At 34.8% G+C, this 19,770-nt stretch overlaps 2 protein-coding genes across 4 annotated transcripts in view; both read right to left on the reverse strand.

Moving 5' to 3' along the window:
- LOC18612177 (uncharacterized) overlaps window positions 1-209 on the reverse strand; it is a 3,164-nt gene extending 2,955 nt beyond the window's left edge. Inside the window, exon 1 of one of the 2 annotated variants that reach the window (XM_018117689.2) lies at window positions 1-209. This exon is cut by the window's left edge and continues 102 nt beyond it. In XM_018117689.2, coding sequence (XP_017973178.2) covers window positions 1-10 — 10 coding nt within the window. In that variant the 5' untranslated portion in view covers window positions 11-209. The other variant, XM_018117735.2, reaches the window with a different exon arrangement.
- Window positions 210-2,182: 1,973 nt separating this feature from the next.
- The window catches only part of LOC18612178 (callose synthase 7-like), a 30,497-nt gene continuing 12,909 nt past the window's right edge, over window positions 2,183-19,770 (reverse strand). Inside the window, exons 15-30 of one of the 2 annotated variants that reach the window (XR_016024173.1) lie at window positions 19,573-19,724; window positions 19,122-19,231; window positions 18,907-19,038; window positions 18,749-18,817; window positions 18,363-18,543; window positions 18,164-18,275; window positions 16,888-17,010; window positions 16,597-16,715; window positions 16,377-16,460; window positions 6,416-6,528; window positions 6,115-6,344; window positions 5,086-5,883; window positions 4,899-4,949; window positions 4,543-4,728; window positions 2,857-3,878; window positions 2,183-2,631 (exon numbers count right to left, since the gene is read on the reverse strand). Coding sequence is in view for 1 of the 2 variants with exons in the window: in XM_007048818.3 (XP_007048880.3) it covers window positions 3,624-3,878; window positions 4,543-4,728; window positions 4,899-4,949; window positions 5,086-5,883; window positions 6,115-6,344; window positions 6,416-6,528; window positions 16,377-16,460; window positions 16,597-16,715; window positions 16,888-17,010; window positions 18,164-18,275; window positions 18,363-18,543; window positions 18,749-18,817; window positions 18,907-19,038; window positions 19,122-19,231; window positions 19,573-19,724 (2,715 nt within the window). In the remaining variant the exon portion in view is untranslated. Of the gene's footprint in view, window positions 2,632-2,701; window positions 3,879-4,542; window positions 4,729-4,898; window positions 4,950-5,085; window positions 5,884-6,114; window positions 6,345-6,415; window positions 6,529-16,376; window positions 16,461-16,596; window positions 16,716-16,887; window positions 17,011-18,163; window positions 18,276-18,362; window positions 18,544-18,748; window positions 18,818-18,906; window positions 19,039-19,121; window positions 19,232-19,572; window positions 19,725-19,770 lie in introns of those variants that run through there. The other variant, XM_007048818.3, reaches the window with a different exon arrangement.

Consider the following 19,770-nt stretch of genomic DNA (forward strand, 5'->3'; position numbering starts at 1 on the left):
AGCTCATCATTTGATCTACTCTAATCCAATCTTAATTTTGTTTTTTTTTTTTTTTAAAGGAAAATAATGGCTAAAATAATAACAGGGAAAGGTTAAGTTTTGGGGAAAAAAATTCAACAGGTTTCATCTTTTTCTTCTAGGCTCTCGGCTCTTGCTGTGGCTGTCCCTCTCGAGTCTTGCCCCTTTGGGTTCATGCCGTGGTTAATTCAATACGGTTGGGCTAATTAGCCGACAGTTTCGATAACTTTAACCCTTTCCGATATCAAACCAGTTGGGCCCAATTTGAGGCACTGCTCTTTCTTGTATATAAAATAAAAAAAAAAACAGAAAAAAAATAAAACTTTATGATATCACTTTCCTCAAATATAAAAACTAAATTTTTGGGATTAGGTCCAAAATTGTTATCTAATTAATATGATTAATCAAAAAATTTACCACTCATGGATGTAATTTTAACATTTTATATTTAAGTTAATAAAAAATGGTAAAAAATTAACAATAAATGATTATCTATGGTAAATTTTGTCCATTATGTTGGTAAATATAAAATTGACCTAACCTCCGTAAAAATTCCATCCCCATATCTTGACCTTTTTAATTATGATTTTTATTAATATAATTATTAAATTTCATTATTGTATTTATATTTATGAATTTCAAATTTCAAGTTGATCGAAAATATTTAACTGTTTATTCGAAAATAATATAATTTTTAATCATTAAATTTACAGTATTTGAATCAAATTTGATTCCTTTATAGATTTATGTAATATATATATATATATATATATATATAAAAGGATGTCCATATTGTGAGGGGCATCATTACGTCTCAAAAATCTTTACTATAAATATTAATAAATAATTAGAGTAAAGTGTTCTCGTCTTGTTAACTTTTAATCATAATTTTATATAAATTTATTAATTTTTAAAATAAACAATTAGTGTCAAAATGTAAACACTACTAATAAAAAATATGAAAAAAACTAAAATGCTCTTTTTTCTTTCTCTCATTTTTTTTCTCTCAAACAATGTGGTCGGTTGACAGTACTTCCATTCATCAACTGACCACCTCATGGTAGGTGCTCCTGAAGGGAGGGGAGCACCAAAAGGGAAGCACCAGAAAGAGTGCTCCCTCCCTTGGGAGCACCGATGCTCCTTTTCCTTAGGGAACACTGATTTAGTGCTCTCTCCTTTCTTGAAGAAAGAAATTTGTTTTTGCAAGAGAAAAAAAAATTTAAAAATTTAAAATTATAATTTATATAGGAATAATTTTTAAAATCAATGAAGAGTAAAATTATCTATTTAATATTGTCATGTCATCAAATTAACAAGAACATTAATAATTAACTAATAATTAGACTTATATGTCTAATAAAAAATATTTTTTAAAAATAAATTTTTTATTTCGAAAACTAATAAATTCACGTGAAATCTTGGTTAAAGTTAAGGAGAGAGTATTTTACACAAATAAATAATATATTACAAAAAAAGCAAAACAATTTGATAGCTTAATTGTCTAGTCTGTCGTAATATGCAGTGGAATGTGTTGAGTTGTACCGCTGTCCACTTGAGCTAAACCGTTCTTTTCATCTATTTTATTATTTGCTCTTCGTATTCGTCTTCGTCTTCTTCTTTTCAATTTGGCCTGCTCAGTTTCTTCCACTCATGGGGAAAATCCTATTGCAACAACTCTGAATCATGTGTTTTAGTAGATTTAATTTGCTGTTCTAAGTAGGTGGAGTATAGCGGAGGTTTTCTTCTTTCTTTGTTCATTTTTGTCAATTGACTTTTTTGCCCTTTCTTTTTTTCCACCAAGCCTGTTTTTTTTTTTTTTTTTATATATATCTTTGTGTGCTTTTTTTGTTAATTTCAAAAAAAATTAAATAGAATTTCATGTTTTAATTTTTTGTTCTTGGTGTTTTATTTCCCTGGGTCATTTTGCTCTTTATATATTCATGGATGTGTATATTATGTATGTTAGCTTGTAATTTCAAGATTCTAATATGTTTCCTAAACTCGATATTCATCATTCTTCAACCCAATATAAAATATTTTTAAATTTGAAATAGATTTCGTCAACTTTGTAACCAGCTCGACTACCATTAAAATTGATTCAATAAATCTTAAAATCGATTAACAAAACTTTAAAACCGATTCCATAAACCTTAAAACAGATTCAGCAAACCTTAAAATCAATTTAACAAAACCCTAAAATTAATTCAACAAAATCCCAAAATCAATTCAACAAATCCTAAAACTTGCTCACAAAACTCTAAAATGGATTCACGAAATCTGCTGTGAGCTTGATTTGGTTTTTATCTAAAGTAGTAATTGTGTAGGGAAATGCATACCTATTACAAGGGGTGCCAGAATTATCGTGGAGGAAGCTCTTGAATGCTTAAACAACGGAGCCTGAGCCTGGATATTCACCCAAATTTAAACTTTTGGATAATAAAGCTTCGAGTTATTCTGCTTTTGTCTCGTAAAGTAATATCTTAAATTATATGATAAAATTATCTGTGGTCAATTAGTAGGCCTTGATCAACTCGAAGAAGCTCAACAAGCAGAATCCTTTGATCAACGCCGAGAGAGAAGCTCAACAAGCAAAATCCTTGACAACAATCGTCTCTGAAGAGTACAACACTATTTTTAAATCTCTTGGAAGTGGGATCCATATTTTATGGGGGAAAAAACGTGATTCATTCAGAATACAGGAAAATTATTATATAAAACAATCGTCTTTAAACAAAACAAAACAAAAAAACTGAAAAGAAAAACAATTAATATAAAAAAGAAAACAAAACTAATAAAACCATTAATTGAAAAATAAAACCAAATGCGGATTTTGTTCACCTCAATACAGAACATCAATGGTAACCCAAAATGATCTGGTTCCCATCTTTTCTCAATTGCTCTGCTTGTCAACGCGAACAGAAGCAAGAAATCGAGAGAAAAGAGTCGCAAAACGGAAAACCAAAATATCAAACTGGGAAAAAGAGAAGAAATTTCTGGAAGCAAGGGTATGAAAAAGACAAACAAATCAAAAAAGAAAAGAGCAGTGAAAAAGAGCAAAAAGAAAATGAAAAGAAGAGAGACCCAAAGAGTAAACAAAAGTAAAACAACTTTTAATATACGTAGATATGGACATCTCCCTATTTTTGTCTTATCAACGCTAAGTAGAGCAACATGATCAAGTTTAATGTAGAGAAATTGAGCATCATATAAAACCTGAACTGGAATAGTCTAGAAAAATTGAGCCATGGTGGGGAAAGGGAAGAAGGGGAATTAGTTCATTAACTCCGACATTAGCTTTGGTATGCAAGGCACTGCATACAATTGCCCATCCCAATTGCAATTTCATGGAACTAGAAATAAAATATATTTTAATTGAGAAATTCAATTTAAAGTATACCTCCAATCCTAATATTTGTACATACATGAGTCTTTCTTCACAGATAACGATTGCAATGTTTTTTTTTTTTTTTTTTTTTCCAAATTAAAAAACTACTATAAATATTTTTTACTGTTCTAAAGAGTATGCAATAAACAGGTCAGAAGAATTGCTAAAACTGAATGGAGCTTACAAAAATACTATGGCTGATCCAGTCAGCACAAAGAATTCAAGCGTACTTTACTGGAGATGTGATGTCTTTCTCTTTCCTTCCTGTAAGGATCATAGAAATCTGGAGGCCTCTGCTGAATGCTTGGTTGAAGAGCAGTCGCGCTTGGAACTCCGACACAAATGGGAACCATGACGAGATAGCTATGGGCATGAACAATATCAGACCCATAACATACTCGTATGCCCTTGCCAGCTCCTTTATCGAATCCCAGAATCCTAAGCTTTTCAACACTGACCTCAGTGCTTGTCCAATCTATGGATGGCACAACACAAAAAGAGAAAACATGGGTTTAATGAGATTGCTGCACTTAATCAGTGACATATGCTGTACTTAAAGGACAATAATGTTACAAAAGAGTAAGAAACAAGAATTAGTCTATCAAATAATCTTTATAATTCTGAAGACAATCTTCAAAAACAAGATAATAAATAAGGGTATGCATTAGTAGTTTTCTTCACTGTATCAACCAGCTAGAATGAAGGAACTTACAAACAGCATGTTTGGGGATTCCAACTCTGGCTTGAAAATATAAGGTATAGGCCATACCCGAGTGGAAAAAATTTACAAACTTGGGAATCATTGTGAGAAAAGTTGCAAAAAGGTAGATGGAACAGCGGTAGAAAACATATTTCAGCTAGAATATTTACAACAATTAAGCAATCAGGAATCCTAGTTGTAATTAAGGCGTTAGCTTCAATTCTTCTTCATGAGAGATTCTCGAAGCTTTTAGGGTTGCTGTGAAATATACTAGTGAGCAATTTAGCGAATTTTTAATTAGTTTTTAACTTATAATGGTTGCCACCCACTGCCAAATTAAAAGAATAATAAGTATGCAACATTTAAATTGTGCAGCTGCTAGTATGATGTCATAAAATGTATAAAAAGCTGTCTTATAATTTCTGAAGTTTAAACTTACAAGAAGAAGTGCCCATCCAGTGGGCAGGAAGGCAAGGATGGCAGCAAATACATCCGAGATTGTGAGTCCACATACTACAAATAGGACAGTCATGACTGACATGAAACCGAGGAATAGAAGTGCCTTCAGAATCCTGAACATGAGCTGAAAGTCGGTACCAAATCTTCGCCTACCCATTGATACCATCTGCGAACAAGGGGAACACATAAGCAGGAAGAGTAAAAACAAAAATTAATATTTATGCTACTTGGAAAAAATTAGACAAATACGAATGCATGAGTAGCCAGTGGAGCATACTGCCAGTTCTTTAAACTTGAAGCTACCCTAGAAATGTCTCTCACTTAAATTGTTCATACCTTTAACACCAGAAGGACTGTTACCATAACTAGCCAAGAAAGTCCATAAACCTACAAGGAGGATCAAGTTAGACAGTAGGAAGATGGAAATATGAACTAGTAAAATTAAAGAGAAAAATTTCCATAGAGAAAAGAACCATTAATAGGCAAAAGCAAATGGTATATAATTGAAGTTAGAAAATTATACCAGTAAGCTCTTGCTGTGATGAGCTATATCAAGGTGGTAGACAATCCCATACTGGAAAATGAAGAAGCGAATTGCCAGGATAATCTCAAGCACCCTTCCCCTAATAGTAGTGAATTTAAGGTGTAGTTGTTCTTCTTCCCACCATGATTCCCAACTTTTATTAGGGTCTATACCAATACCACCGCGATTTCCCATCCACCTCTTCCAATCTGTCCAGTCATCCACGGTTTTTTGCCAGTCAAAACCAGATGGATTAAACACAAAAGGGGCAAACAACCAGGATCCAACCAGGAACCACATGGAGAATGTGATGAACCAATAAAGACTTGAACTGCGATAGGATTCCCCATAAACTTCATACAGGACCAATAGTATGAGCAGCTCCAACCCTTTTACAAAATGACTTCTGGAGTACAGCCTGTAGTTATCCGCAAACTTTGCATGAAAAACAACAAACCCGCGACCAGTAGCTCGATATTTAGAACCACCATGCAAGATAGTTCTTCCGAAATAATGTGCTTTTGTACCAAGCTGAAAAGTAAAGAATACTGAGGCCAGTTGTAGCTGCATGATGATAAAGTCACCGAGAGCAGTACGAAACCCTTTTTCCAGGCCAATTTCCATAACCATGGGCAGGACCAGCAACAGGCCCAACTGGAAGACTGACTGTGTAGCCAAAGCTTCTTCGAGGGCCTTGCTCTGATGTACGGTTGCATTCTCAATAATCTCTTTTTCCAAACCACCCATAACCATATACAAACGTCCATATAAGAACACATATACTATAAGGACCGTAACCTGAATTGAAATAATGCCCAAATCAAGCTGTAAGTAATTAACCCAAATCATTTAAGAAACAATCTTTCATACTTGTAACCTGATTAGACTATATAAAATTCTTAGAAAGCAACCTAGTCACCAAAAATTTGGAGCAGTCCACTTACATATCATCTGTGACAAACATCTACCAGTATGTACTATAGTTTCTAAGAACAAAATAACCAAAACAAGTTTCTCTAGTTAACATACCATGCTACTGAAATAGAAGCCCACAGTTGTGAAGTAGAATGATAACATTCTATAGAAATCAAACCGACGCCCAAGCCTATAAACATCCCGGCTAAGTGTCTGCTCTCCATTTCCATTGGCAACCTTTGCCTCAAAAGCAGATATCTGATTCATCCCAACATCACGCCCTTTTCCGACTTGGATGTATTCATGATGTGTTACATAACCCCCACGTAAAGTAGAATTGAACCCTGAACAAGATAACACAATTAACAAGCTGACTATGGCTTCTGGTTAGAGTATTTGGCTGACTGAAGATTACCAGCAAATATATCCTCGCTTAAGTTAATAATTTTTGAAGCTTTGCTTATGCCACCTCTTGTTATATGGAAGATTCTGTCAAATATATCAGGATGACCATAATGGAACCTTACCCTGGAAAGGTAAAAAGAAACATTTAAGAGAAACTCAGATGATAATGCAACATAAATAAGACAGCTCAACTAAAATCTTGCAAGGCCATAAACTTTGGACTTTGCACAATCATGGTTATGATATATGATTGGAATTAACTGATATCAGATATAAAAGATAGACATCAATAAAGAAGTAATGGAAATACAGAAAACTAACATGGCAGGCTGCTCAACATATACTTACAAAAATTGTAAGAAATTGGGATAAAGACCAAATTTACCTTTCTGCTAGGTTGATGGATCAAATTTATCACTAATCTTTAAACTGGTGCAAGTTTATCATTGTACTTTCTAATTTCGTTGCCAAATGATCAGAAGTTAGAATATTCAAACGTTCCTTTATTTTCTCATGGAATATTCTTTTACCATTAACTTTTGACCATTTTTTAACCAAATTAGAAAGTAAAGTGGTAAAATTGCACCTGTTCAAAGATGAGTGGTAAGTTTGAACCATCACCCTAAGTAGAGAGCTAAATTTGAACCTTATCCCTAGAAATTTTATCCAGTGAATATATTGCAAACATATGGATAAACTTCCGACTGCATTCATTTCTACCTTTTTCTTTACAATTTCTCATCTTCCAAAAAAGAATTTCATTGGTACTGAGCAGCTCCAAAGTCCTATGAGCCACTAAAAATATGTACAAAAATAACAAGTGCCACTAATATATATGATCATGACAAGACATCCATATGTTAGATATAAAATGATCAATCCTTAAACATACTTGCGGATATGTATTGAAAGAGTATAGTTTGCATTTACCTCACCAGTGCAAGTTTCCATTTAGGTTTCAGTGAGCCTAAAGTTAAGGGCCTGACATTTATTACATGTATATAACATCAAATGTATTAATAGCAATTAAGCTTCACTGAAACTTAACAGCCTTATTATAATAGTGAATGGTCATATTTTACACAGCAAACTTATTTACACATGTAAAGCCTGATGATGATGCCCAGATTAAGATAGGTTAAGCTGGATTTCTAACCAACACTAGAATTGAACAAGCTGTGCATAGTATTAACATTCCTAAGCTTTCATATCAAGCTCTAGTCAAGTCAAGATAGAATTAGGATGTTACTGTTTTGAATTGCTATTAAACAAGAAGGATGATCAGGTTGGGTCAACTGTCCAGCAGAATTCATTTATTATGGGCTATATGTATAAAGATTTTGCATTAAATTCACTCCAATGCTAGTTGAATTGATATGTTGACAAACCTTGAAAAGCAATGGTATTGTAGAGGAGAAAAGATATCATGTGATCAAACGGAAATGGGAGAACAGACTTCCTGCTAATTCCTCATTAAGCTATTTTTTGCCTAATTCAGCGTGTTCTCATACACAAAAGCAAAATTGTAATGCAGTAATGTCACAAACTAGGCATATCTTGGTGATTTAATCAGCTATGGGGCCTATCTGAGTATCATAAGTCTTGTGAATTGTCTTGATGTTTACATTATTCTTCATTTATCTATAAGTTGGTGTTTTGTTTGCATTTCTGATTTAAGAAGATAAACCAATATTCCATAAATCTATAAACAACTGTATTCTTTTCATATACTAGGAGACTTTGCTAGTGACTATCACTTATTTTCTGTTTCCTTTTCTTTTAATCTCATATGCTATTCTGCTCTTGATAATTCTTATTCTTAATCTTTGCCCCCTTTTCTAATGACATGTGCAGCTGGTTCATTCTTTTCTCAAAAAAGAACCCCCAAATTCTTTCAACAACTCTAACCACCCTTTGATCAGTCCAAAATTTACTAAATGAACTCTTAAGTCATATTGATTATGTCCATCAGCAGAAAACTAGATGAATTGTTCTTTAATTCCAGCCAACTGATTGCCATCAAATTTGTTGATTGCTCATCCATTTATTTTATTGACTATATACCAAATTTGTAGGAGTTAGTTTAAGGATATTATTTCCTTTCTCTATTTTCCTTCTTTTGCTGGATTATTTCTTGATTTCTTGTACCCTAATTTCTGGTAATTTACCAGATTCCAAGACCTAATTTAGATAGGTTTTCTGGTATATAATTAGCACCTAGTAATTCCAATAGAGACTTCAGAGAATTTTGTTTCATTCTCTATTTTCATGGTATCAAAGCCTCGGCTCCTCTGACCATTATTATTGGCCAAAGCAACCATGGCAGATGCAACTCTAGAAGGTTCCTCAAAAGTGTCATCTGAACCTTCTAGAAATATGTCTTCATCTATGATTCCTACTGTCGGGGAAACCCATTATCTCCAAATAACCCAACACAAACTCAATGGGGCCAATTTCCTTGAATGGTCTTAGTTGGTTATGCTAGTAACACAAGGCAAAGGAAAACTCGGCCATTTAACGGGTACAAAGGCAACACCAAAGGAAGGAGCAGCAGGTCATTCAGCTTTGGAGTAAGAGAATTCCATGGTTATGGCATGGTTAATTAATTCCATGGAACCAAAGAAGTATTTATTATGCAAGACAACAAAGGAGATATGGGATATGGTGCATGAAATGTCCTCAGATCTGGAAAACTCAACACAATGTTTTGAGGTTACTTCTACCCTAAGAAACACAAAACAAGGTAATCTTTCAATGACTGAGTATTTTAATACTTTGACTAAGTTATGGCAGGAGATAGATATGTTTTATGAAACAAATTGGCATTGTCCTGAGAACAACTTAAAGTATAAGCAAATACTTGAAAAAGAACAAGTATTTGATTTTCTTCAAAGTTTAAGTAAGAAGTTAGATGGGGTGTGAGGTTGACTATTGGGGACAACTTTTTCAAACATTAGAGAGGCATTTGCAGAGGAAGGGAAGAAAGCAGGAAACGTGTTATGTTAAGAGTGACCACAGAGGTCATTTTAGATAACTTGTCCTAAAGTTCTGCTCTTGTTTCAAAAAAACATGAACTTGCCAATTCTGGTGATCAGCATGGGAATCAGAAAAATGATAAAGCCTGGTGTGATCATTGCCAACATTCATATTACACTAGAGAAACATGCTAGAAGATACATTGAAAACTAGCAAATTGGAAGGCACGTAAACAAGGTGAACAAAGCAGAGGTTTTCAAGTTGTTGCAGAGGAAAACAAGGCTGGAGGATTAGTTTTTAGCAAGGAACAACTTGAACAACTATAAGTCCTTCTTGCCCAACACCAAACTAGTGCACAAGTTCCAACTTCAAATTGTTCTATAGCCCAGAAAGGTAATTATCCCTTTGCCTTGGGTGCAAATTCTGAATCTAATGGCCCTTAGATTACGGATTCAGGGGCTTTGGATCATATGATTGGATGCCATAGGTCTTTCTCTACTTATGCCCCATGCCTGGGAAATTTCAAAATTAGTGTTGCTTGTGGTGCTTTATCATCTGTTGCTGGAAAAGGATCTGTAAATTTGGCTAATATGACACTAAAATCTGTACTTCTTGTCCCAAATTTAAAATGTAATCTAATGTTTATGAGCAAATTGACAAATGATTTGAATTGTGTGGCCAAGTTTTATCCATCATTTGGTGAGTTTCAGGATTTACTATTGAGGACGATTGGCAATGCTAAGATGCGTGATAGGTTGTGCTACCTTGAAGATAATGGACAAGTGAATAAACAAGCTCTAGCTCTAAGTGGTGAATTAACTCCTGTTTCCAATAAGATTATATTATGGCATAATAGGTTAGGTCATCCTAGTTTTCCATATCTGAAAGCTTGTTTCCTTCTCTGTTCAAGAATAAAGACATCAATTCTTTTCATTGTGAAACTTGTATACTTGCCAAACATACCCGTACTTCTTATACAAATCAACCATACAAGTCATCTAAATCTTTTTCATTGATCCATAGTGGTATTAGTGGTTCTTCAAGGGTAAATAATATTTCGTGAACCAAATGGTTCATAACCTTTATTGATGACCCTTCAAGAGCATGTTGGGTTTATCTTCTCAAAGAAAAATCAGATGCAGCCACCATTTTCCAACAATTCCATAAAATGATCCAAAACTAATTTGATACATCAATTCAAATTCTTTGAACCAATAATGGTCAGGAATATTTCAATTCAATTCTTGGGAATTACTTTCCAGAAAATGGAATTTTCCACTGAAGTTCTTGTATCAAAACCCCATAGCAAAATTGATGCAGGCGCATCAAGAATTTTATTTTATTTAGTATTTTCGTTAGCTTAGGATTTTATTTTCTTTATTTTGTGTAGTTTGAGATTCTTTTTCCTATCGTTATTAGAATTTTAGTACTTTAAGTCTTTATTTAGGATTAAAATTACTATTTGATTAGGATTTATCTTAACTATTATAAATAGGTATCTTAGGTAGAAGATTATTATTATCATCTTTTGTTATTTTGAATATTTATTCAAGAGGTTTTTTTGAAAACCCAATTATCTTTTTATTGTTCCAACACAATCAACCATATTCTAGCCCTAATTGTTGAGTTCTAATTGCCCTAAACCTTTCGGCTACATCAAGTGGTATCAGAGCAAACGATCTTACTATCTTGTAAAGATTTGTGCTAGGAGACTATGGTTGGTCGAGGAAGAGGACGAGGTAGAGGCAATCAACCCCAACAAGCTCAGTTGGCAGAGATGCGGAGAATGATTGATGACTTGACCCGGGCTGTGCAAGCCTTGCAACGTCAGGAACCAGTGGAAGTCCGAATGGAGAATCCGGAAGGTGACCACAACCCCATTGAGATTCATGATCTCGAGGATGATGATGAATTTGAGAACGAGAACCCCTTTCATGAAGATGGACCCGTAAATCAAGCGGCAAGAGTTGGATTGGAGGGCCGGTTATAACATGCTCTTGATTTAAACGGTGGAGGAATCAGGATCGAAGTAACTGATTTTCATAGGAAATTTCATGCGGAGGAATATTTTGATTGGGAAGCTAGTTTGGAAAATTACTTTGAATGGAAACCTATGGCAGAAAATCGAAAAGTATTATTTGTGAAGTTGAAATTGAAGGGTACTGCACTTCAATGGTGGAAGAGAGTTGAAGAGCAACGTGCACGACAAGGTAAGTTTAAAATCAGCACTTGGAAGCACATGAAAAGCAAATTACGAAAGCAATTTTTACCTGCTGATTATACTATGGAATTATATGAAAAATTTCATTGTTTGAGGCAAAATAACATGACTGTTGAGAAGTATACATCAGAGTTCAATAACCTATCAATTCGGATTGAGTTAGCTGATAGTAATGAACAAATTACTTCTCGTTATCTTGTTGGTTTAAATCATTCTATTAGAGATGAGATGAAAGTAGTTCATTTGTACAACATTGAAGATGCTCGTCAATATGCTTTATCAGCAGAAAGAAAGGTTTCACGCTACGGTGCTAGAAAGGCTTTATATGGCACCGATTGGCAAAACGATTTTGGAGCAAGACAAGGTTACCAAACATCCCAACAAAATTATCAAGAGGCTACCACAACCAATGTTGAAAAGAACGATAAAGGCAAGAGTATAATGCCTTATGGTAGACAAAATAGTTCCAGTTCTTCTACAAATAAAGGAGGCAGTAATTCTCATATTCGATGTTTTACTTGTGGGGAGAAGGGACACACTTCTTTTGCTTGCCCACAAAGAAGGGTAAACTTAGTAAAATTTAAGGAGAAATTAGAACCCATTTATGATAAATATGATGAGAAAATAGAGGAAATTGATGTGTATCCTGTACAAGGTGAGTCCTTGGTGGTACAAAGAGTGATGACTACAACAATCAATGAGGAAAAAGAAGATTGGAGGCGAAGTATTTTTCGCACACATGTTGTTTGTGAAGGTAAAGTGTGTGATCTCGTTATTGATGGAGGAAGCGTGCAAAATATTATTTCAAAAGAGGCAATAGACAAATTGAAGCTTCCTACAAGCAAACATCCTCATCCTTACAAGATTAAATGGATAAAGAAGGGACACGAAATACCGGTAAATACTCAATGTTTGGTGAAATTCATTATAGGAGACAACTTGGATGATGAGGCCCTATGTGATGTTGTGCCAATGGATGTTGGTCATATTCTTATTGGTAGACCATGGTTGTATGATCACGATATGGACCACAAGACGAAGCCAAATACCTATTCCTTCTACAAGGATAACAAGAGGTATACTTTATATCCACTTAAAGAAGAGATTAAGAAATCAGCAACTTCAAGCCTTACAAACAGCAAGATCAGCAAAATCACTGGGTATTTATCTGTTGAAAATTTTGGAGCTGAAGGTGGTAATGAAAAGAAATTGAAACAAGTAAATCCCGTCACCTATGAGGAGTGTATTAAGCCCAACTCGTCGAAGCCGAGTTTTTCTAACCCGAGGGGACTGATGCAGGCGCATCAAGAATTTTATTTTATTTAGTATTTTCGTTAGCTTAGGATTTTATTTTCTTTATTTTGTTTAGTTTGAGATTCTTTTTCCTATCTTTATTAAAATTTTGGTACTTTAAGTCTTTATTTAGGATTAAAATTACTATTTGATTAGGATTTATCTTAACTATTATAAATAGGTATCTTAAGTAAAAGATTATTATTATCATCTTTTGTTATTTTGAATATTTATTCAAGAGGCTTTTTTGAAAGCCCAATTATCTTTTTATTGTTCCAACACAATTAACCCTATTCTAGCCCTAATTGTTGAGTTCTTATTGCCCTAAACCTTTCGGCTACATCAAAAATGGTATTGCTGAATGTAAAAATAGCCATCTGTTGGAGACTGCACGTGCAGTTCTGTTCACAACTCATGTTCCTAAACAATTTTGGGGTGAGGCAGTCCTAACTGTATCATACTGATAAACAGACTTCCATCTCAAGTCCTCCGATTTAAAACTCCTTTGAGTATCTTACTGGAAACCTATCCTCAAACTTGATTGTTCACCTCTTTGTTCCCAAAAGGCTTTGGCTGCACTTCCTTTGTACGTAATACCAATCCTACCCGTGAAAAATTAGATCCTACAACTATAAAGTGCATCTTTGTTGGATATTCTCCTAGTCAAAAAGAGTACAAATGCTACTGTCCAACCACAACAAAAATATTTGTTTCCTTAGATACCTCTTTCCTTGAAGATCAACCTTTCTACCCAAATCCTACTCTTCAAGGAGAGATACAAGGAGAAGAGAAGCTTTGGGATTGTCTTATTCCTCTTCTTGTAGTTGCTGACATACTTGAAACAACAATAGGAAATAAAAATTCTCCAATTATGGCATCAACAGATTTTGGCTTGGAAACAAGGGAAGATCCAAATGGACTTAGTCAACAACAATCAAAGCTTTGTGTTTATTAACAAACACGAAGAAACAAAAAGCCTCAAGAAGTGCAAGCTTTCACTCATCAACCATGTTGCCAAGAGTCCAATCTACAGGTAAATGCTGAAACTGAAATTATTGGTGCTGATGATACTTCTAATTTGCCGTAAGTGGAGACTCAACCTAATGAGTTGGATGTTCCAATAGCTCTCAAGAAAGGGGTTTGATCATGCACCCAACATCCTATTTCTAATTACTTATCTTACAGCCGATTGTCACGAGTATTCCGAGCTTTGACATAAAAGGTTGAAAGGGATGAGATTCCGAAAAATATTCAAGAAGAGTTTGAAAAACCAGAATGGAGGGCTACCGTACTTGAAGAAATGAGAGCCCTAAAAAGGAATGAAACTTGGGATGTAGTAGAGTTCCCTAAGGGTAAGAGTTTTGTAGGGTGTAAATGGGTGTTTACCATTAAGTATAAGTCAAATGGTGAAATAGAGAGACACAAAGCTTGTCTAGTTGCCAAAGGATTCACTGAAGTTTTTGGGGTGGATTACATAGAACCGTTTGCTGCAGTTGCAAAGTTAAACACTATAAAGATGCAACTATCACTAGCAGCTAATCTTGACTGAGCACTACATCAAATGGATGTCAAAAATGCCCTTCTCAATGGAGAGCCTGATGACGAGGTTTACATGGATTTGCCTCCAGGTTTTGAAGGGGCAATTGGTAATAGAAAAGTATATAGATTGAAGAAGTCACTATATGGATTAAAAAATCACCGAGAGCTTGGTTTGACCGTTTTGCAAAGACTATAAAAGGTATGGTAACCAGCAGGGACAAACTAATCATACTCTTTTTTTCAAGCATTCACAAGATGGAAAGAAAACTATCTTGGTTGTGTATGTGGATGATGTTACTTTAATCGGAGATGATACAGAAGAAATGGAGAGGCTTAAGAAAACTCTTAGGAGTGAATTTGAAATCAAAGACCTCGAGCAACTAAGATATTTCTTCGGGATGGAAGTGGCAAGAAGCAAGAAAGGTACTATTATCTCTCAAAGAAAATATACATTAGATCTTTTGAAAGAGACAGGGATGCTTGGTTGCAAGCTAGCTGAAACACCCATAATTATGAACATGAAGCTTGGAAGAACAAGGAATGGAATTCCAGTAGATAGGGGGAGATATCAACGTCTACTGGGAAGATTGATTTACTTATCTCACACAAGACCAGAATTTGCATTTGCTGTAAGCGTAGTGAGCCAGTACATGCATTCTCCGAGCGAAGAACATCTTGAGGCAGTTAACTGAATCTTGCTGTATCTAAAATCTACACCCGGTAAAGGCTTGTTCTTCAATAAAAAAGAGCTGAGAAGTGTTGAGGCATTTACTGATGCAGATTGGGCAGGTTCAGTTGAGGATAGGAGGTCTACATCTGGTTATTGTACAAAGGTTTGGGGGAACCTGGTTACTTGGAGAAGCAAGAAGCAACCAGTTCTAGCTCGCAGCAGTGCAGAAGCAGAATTTAGAGCCCTTGCACAAGGAACCTGTGAGCTGATTTGGTTAAAGAGGCTAATGGAAGAACTGAAAGTGTCTAGTATGGGACCTATGAAGCTATATTGTGACAATAAAGCTGCAATAAGTATTGCACATAATCCTGTTCATCATGACCGAACAAAGCATGTGGAGATAGATCGACATTTTATCAAAGAAAAAATAGAAGACGGGGTAATTTGCATGACCTATGTGCCTACCAAACAACAACTAGCTGATGTTCTAACAAAAGGGCTCCCTAGACCGAGTTTTGAAGAGCTAGTAGACAAGCTGGGAATGACCAACATTTATTCACCAGCTTGAGGGGGAGTATTGACAGCTCATCAATTTATTTTATTGACTATATTCCAGATTTGTAGGAGTTAGTTTAGGGATATTATTTCCTTTCTCTATTTTCCTCCTTTTGCTGGATTATTTCCTGACTTCTTGTTCCCTAATTTCTGGTAATTTACCAAATTCCAAGACCAAATTTAGATAGGTTTTCTTGTATATAATCAGCACCTAGTAATTCCAATAGAGACATTCCATTCTCTGTTTTCAAAATTCAATCAACGTAAACCGTTTTTCATTTATTATCCTATATCCTTTCTTCTACTACTTTTAACCCTAAAAGACTCCTATGAAAGGGTTTAAATCTGGTTGGGTAACCCAACACCAACCTGACTCTCCACAGTTCTCATTTAAAGTTCGTTCACAGTTCTATTTTATGGAGGTGTGCCAGAATTGAGATGAGTTGGGTCTTGGAAATTTCAAGAACCACATCATGATAGAATCAAGATTATTAAGTCAAGTCTGAAACTGACCTAACCCATCCAACCGGACCCAACTTGCACCCCTCACTAGCCAGGTAGGTAAATTTCTTCATCAACTCTCTCTCTTTCTCTCTCTCTCTCACACACACACACATTAGGCTCCTCTATTGTACTATAGTAGAGTCAAATATGGATGTCAATCACATGTAATATCGCATAATATTCAAGGGTTTAAGACAGAAAGTTCAGGCTTACCTCAGAGGATTTGCTAAAATCCGTTGCCCAATAGTTACAAAACTAGTCTCTTGATTGGACATGAACCAAGCTAGTGAAGAAACACTGTCAAATAAATAACAATATACATTACTACTATCGAATGTTCAGTGTAATGTCTTGTCACATTTTCACTAGCTTAATCTCAGCTATTATGGCCCAAAAAATCAAATTGAATTCTTTGGGATATTGGTTAACTCACCTTCCAGTAAATATATGCTCCCTTAGACCTAATATTGACGGCTTTCTCTGTTTACGGCGAGTTTTCAGAAATTCCTCCAAAACATTTCTCATTTTGTACGCCTCTTCAAAGTAATTATCCTGAGAACAAAGCTGATTATTTGTAAACGCATCTTTTGAATAGATAAAACAAAAGGCTAATTCCTTCAAATTATTTCCCACTGTGCAAGCCTCTTCAAAGTGCTTCTCCTCCACAGAAAACATAGAAGAACCTTTGCAATGCATCTTTGAAATAGGTAAAAGAAAAGGCTACCTGATTCATGTCTATGGTCTGAAGGGCTTCTCCACGAGTAAAAATAATTGCATGATTTTGATTTTCAGGCTTGCCTTCACCGATTTCTGTTGGGGGACCTGGTAGCCTGATGCGGTATATTTCCTAGCAATATCATCATTTTGCTATTCATGAATAAAACGAAAAGAAAAGAAATTGATTGTATAAAATTTTGAAAGTATAAGAAGTTTTCACAAATGAGAATACAGGGAGTAATTTTAGCAGTTTGCACAAATAAAGAGCTAATTCAGACTAAAACCTGACATTTCTTCCTCTCCTTCCATATCAATAATTACCAATAGCAAAATGGCCACTCTTCAACATCTCTAGTACCCTATTTTAACTACATCCCCATCTTATGTTTGGCTAGAAATACTAGCATTAAAAGGATGAGCAGGATAAAAAATAGTCCTTGTTCATATGGTTTAGAATGTACTCCATACCTTAGGAGAAGAAGAAGAATCAGACATGCATCGGCATGATGGACATGTATGAACTGGACAAATCACTCGTCTAAATATAAGCACATTACATACTTAAACTTTCATCAGATATGTGACATTAGAGTGGTTAGTAAAGACATCAAGCTATATAAAATTTGCACAGAACATGTCTGTTAAAAGTAAATGTAGGCCTAGCAATTTGTTAGACAATCTAATAACAATGGGCATACCCCAGTTAACTTGAAGGGTTTAGATTTCACATAATTGTATTCGTGTCATAATCATATCAATTGACAATGACATGACTATGTTTGCGTATAATGTAAGTTGACCAGCTTAAGCCAAAAGTGACATGCACTGAATCCTTTAATTAACCGTGTAAATATGTTAACTGTTTAACACAAACTCAATGCATCTAACACATTTAAACCCTTTTCTAAAAATTATTAGCACTTAAAATTAATGTTTTTATTGATTAACTGTACTTCAATATATTAATCATGTCATGTTGCACCTAAATGTTGATATGTCTCATTAAATTAAACAGATTATTGTCTATGGTGTCATGTGACATTTTCAATGTTTGTGTCAGCTATTCTTTTTGCAATAAGCTGACATTGAAAACAACATAATTAGGATACGATAAAAAGAATGTTTACACTTAAGTACAGTTCGAAGAACTACCACTTCTAGTGAAAGGAAAAGACTCAACCTTTTATGCACAGTTTGGAAAAGTTATTTGTATAATGGGTTGGGATAAAATTGATGCTCTATATTGTCAGTTAATTTGACATTAAACAAGTGCTGTTTCATACCTCGTCCAATTTTTCACCTCCCTTGACAAGAACAGAATAATAAACCTTCTGAGATCTTTCATTCACCGTCTCCTCTCTTTCATCAATATAAGCAACACGCAGAGATGGATACCTTTGCAGTTTCCACATATATAAAGATGAAATCAAACTCTATTCTATGTGGAGAACTTTGAGATTGAAATAGTTAACACTAACTTACGTTAACATGAGATTTAGAATGTTAAGGTAACAACTCCTATCTCGTGCATCAGGAGATTTTTTCTGAGCCCCATAGACCTGACAGGAAACAACATAGGTGAACTTCATATCGGCCAGTGCTTGCGCATGCTCTCTATGATATCCCCGATCCTCCTCAAAGGTCTGGAAGCCTCCAAAAATTGCTACAAGGGAACAAGTGAACACTTCATCAAGCTAGTTTCATCACACCAGCTTTTAAAAGGAATTGGAATGACACATAGGATATATATATATATATATACACATATATGTATACATGTATGTATATGTGTACATGTATGTATATGTGTACATGTATGTACATAATGTATATATATATGTATATATATCTAAACAGAAACAACTAACCAGAAGCTTCAGAAACTTCTAGAAGGGATTGGAGTTCCAGAGCCTGCCTGTAGTACATCATCCCTCTCACTGGCAGAAAGAGAATGACATAGCTCAAGTAAGAATCTATATAGTTAAAGATAGTAAAAGATAAAGTGATATGTTTGATGTTTCCAGACCTGTTCTGGAGAGTGTCTGCCCTCTATAAGATACCCACTTCCGAATTTCCTCTTTCATATGAGCCTCCTCATTCTCATCTTTGATTCCAACATTATTCTGTTTCATACGCTCTAGAAAGTTGTTCCATTCATCTAGTTTGCAGTCGCCAATGTCCAGTTAGTCATATGTTTTACATACAGAAAAAGGCATAAAATAGCAAGAGATCACAACTCACCTGGATATATTTTCTGTAGGTAAAACAGAATTGAGATTCCATCCTCATTTTCCTTAGTGAGTTCTTCATCTGAATAAAGAACATCTTCTTTGTAGTATGGAGTCAAAACGCTGAACCAGAGAAGCAGTATAAATGAGCATATAGAGGCATCTGTCTACATAATACTTTTAGAAGGCTGCCAAAGTGCTCTTATTCATGTGATATAGAATGCATAAGCACATTAACTGATCATGAAGATACTAAAGGAAAACAAAATCTTAAATGTAGTTTAAACAAGATAAAATATTAGTTATGACCCACAATTAAAGCAACTAGCCACTGATAGTTCCGAAACTGGCTTTAAGTACATTACCATAATAAATCTTTAAAAGGAAAATTTCCCCTTTCTCAGTTCTTTTTCTTACTAGCAAACAATAATATGTCACTAATTTGATGTCCTGCAATACCTCACCTAAAGGAAAGCATGTCACGAACTTTTGGGGCACTTGGCATATTCATAAACAAGGAGTTTGCAAAAAATGTGATGCGGCGCCGAGCCTCCAAATTTGGAGGCACATTTATAGCAGATTCTTTAACAGTCAAAAGCAAATAAAGCCTATTGATCTGCAGAAAAACACATAATATATTACAAACAAGATATTTGTGCAAA

Source organism: Theobroma cacao, chromosome 1, assembly GCF_053813885.1.
Source record: "Theobroma cacao isolate CCN51 chromosome 1, ASM5381388v1, whole genome shotgun sequence".
NCBI lineage: Eukaryota > Viridiplantae > Streptophyta > Magnoliopsida > Malvales > Malvaceae > Theobroma > Theobroma cacao.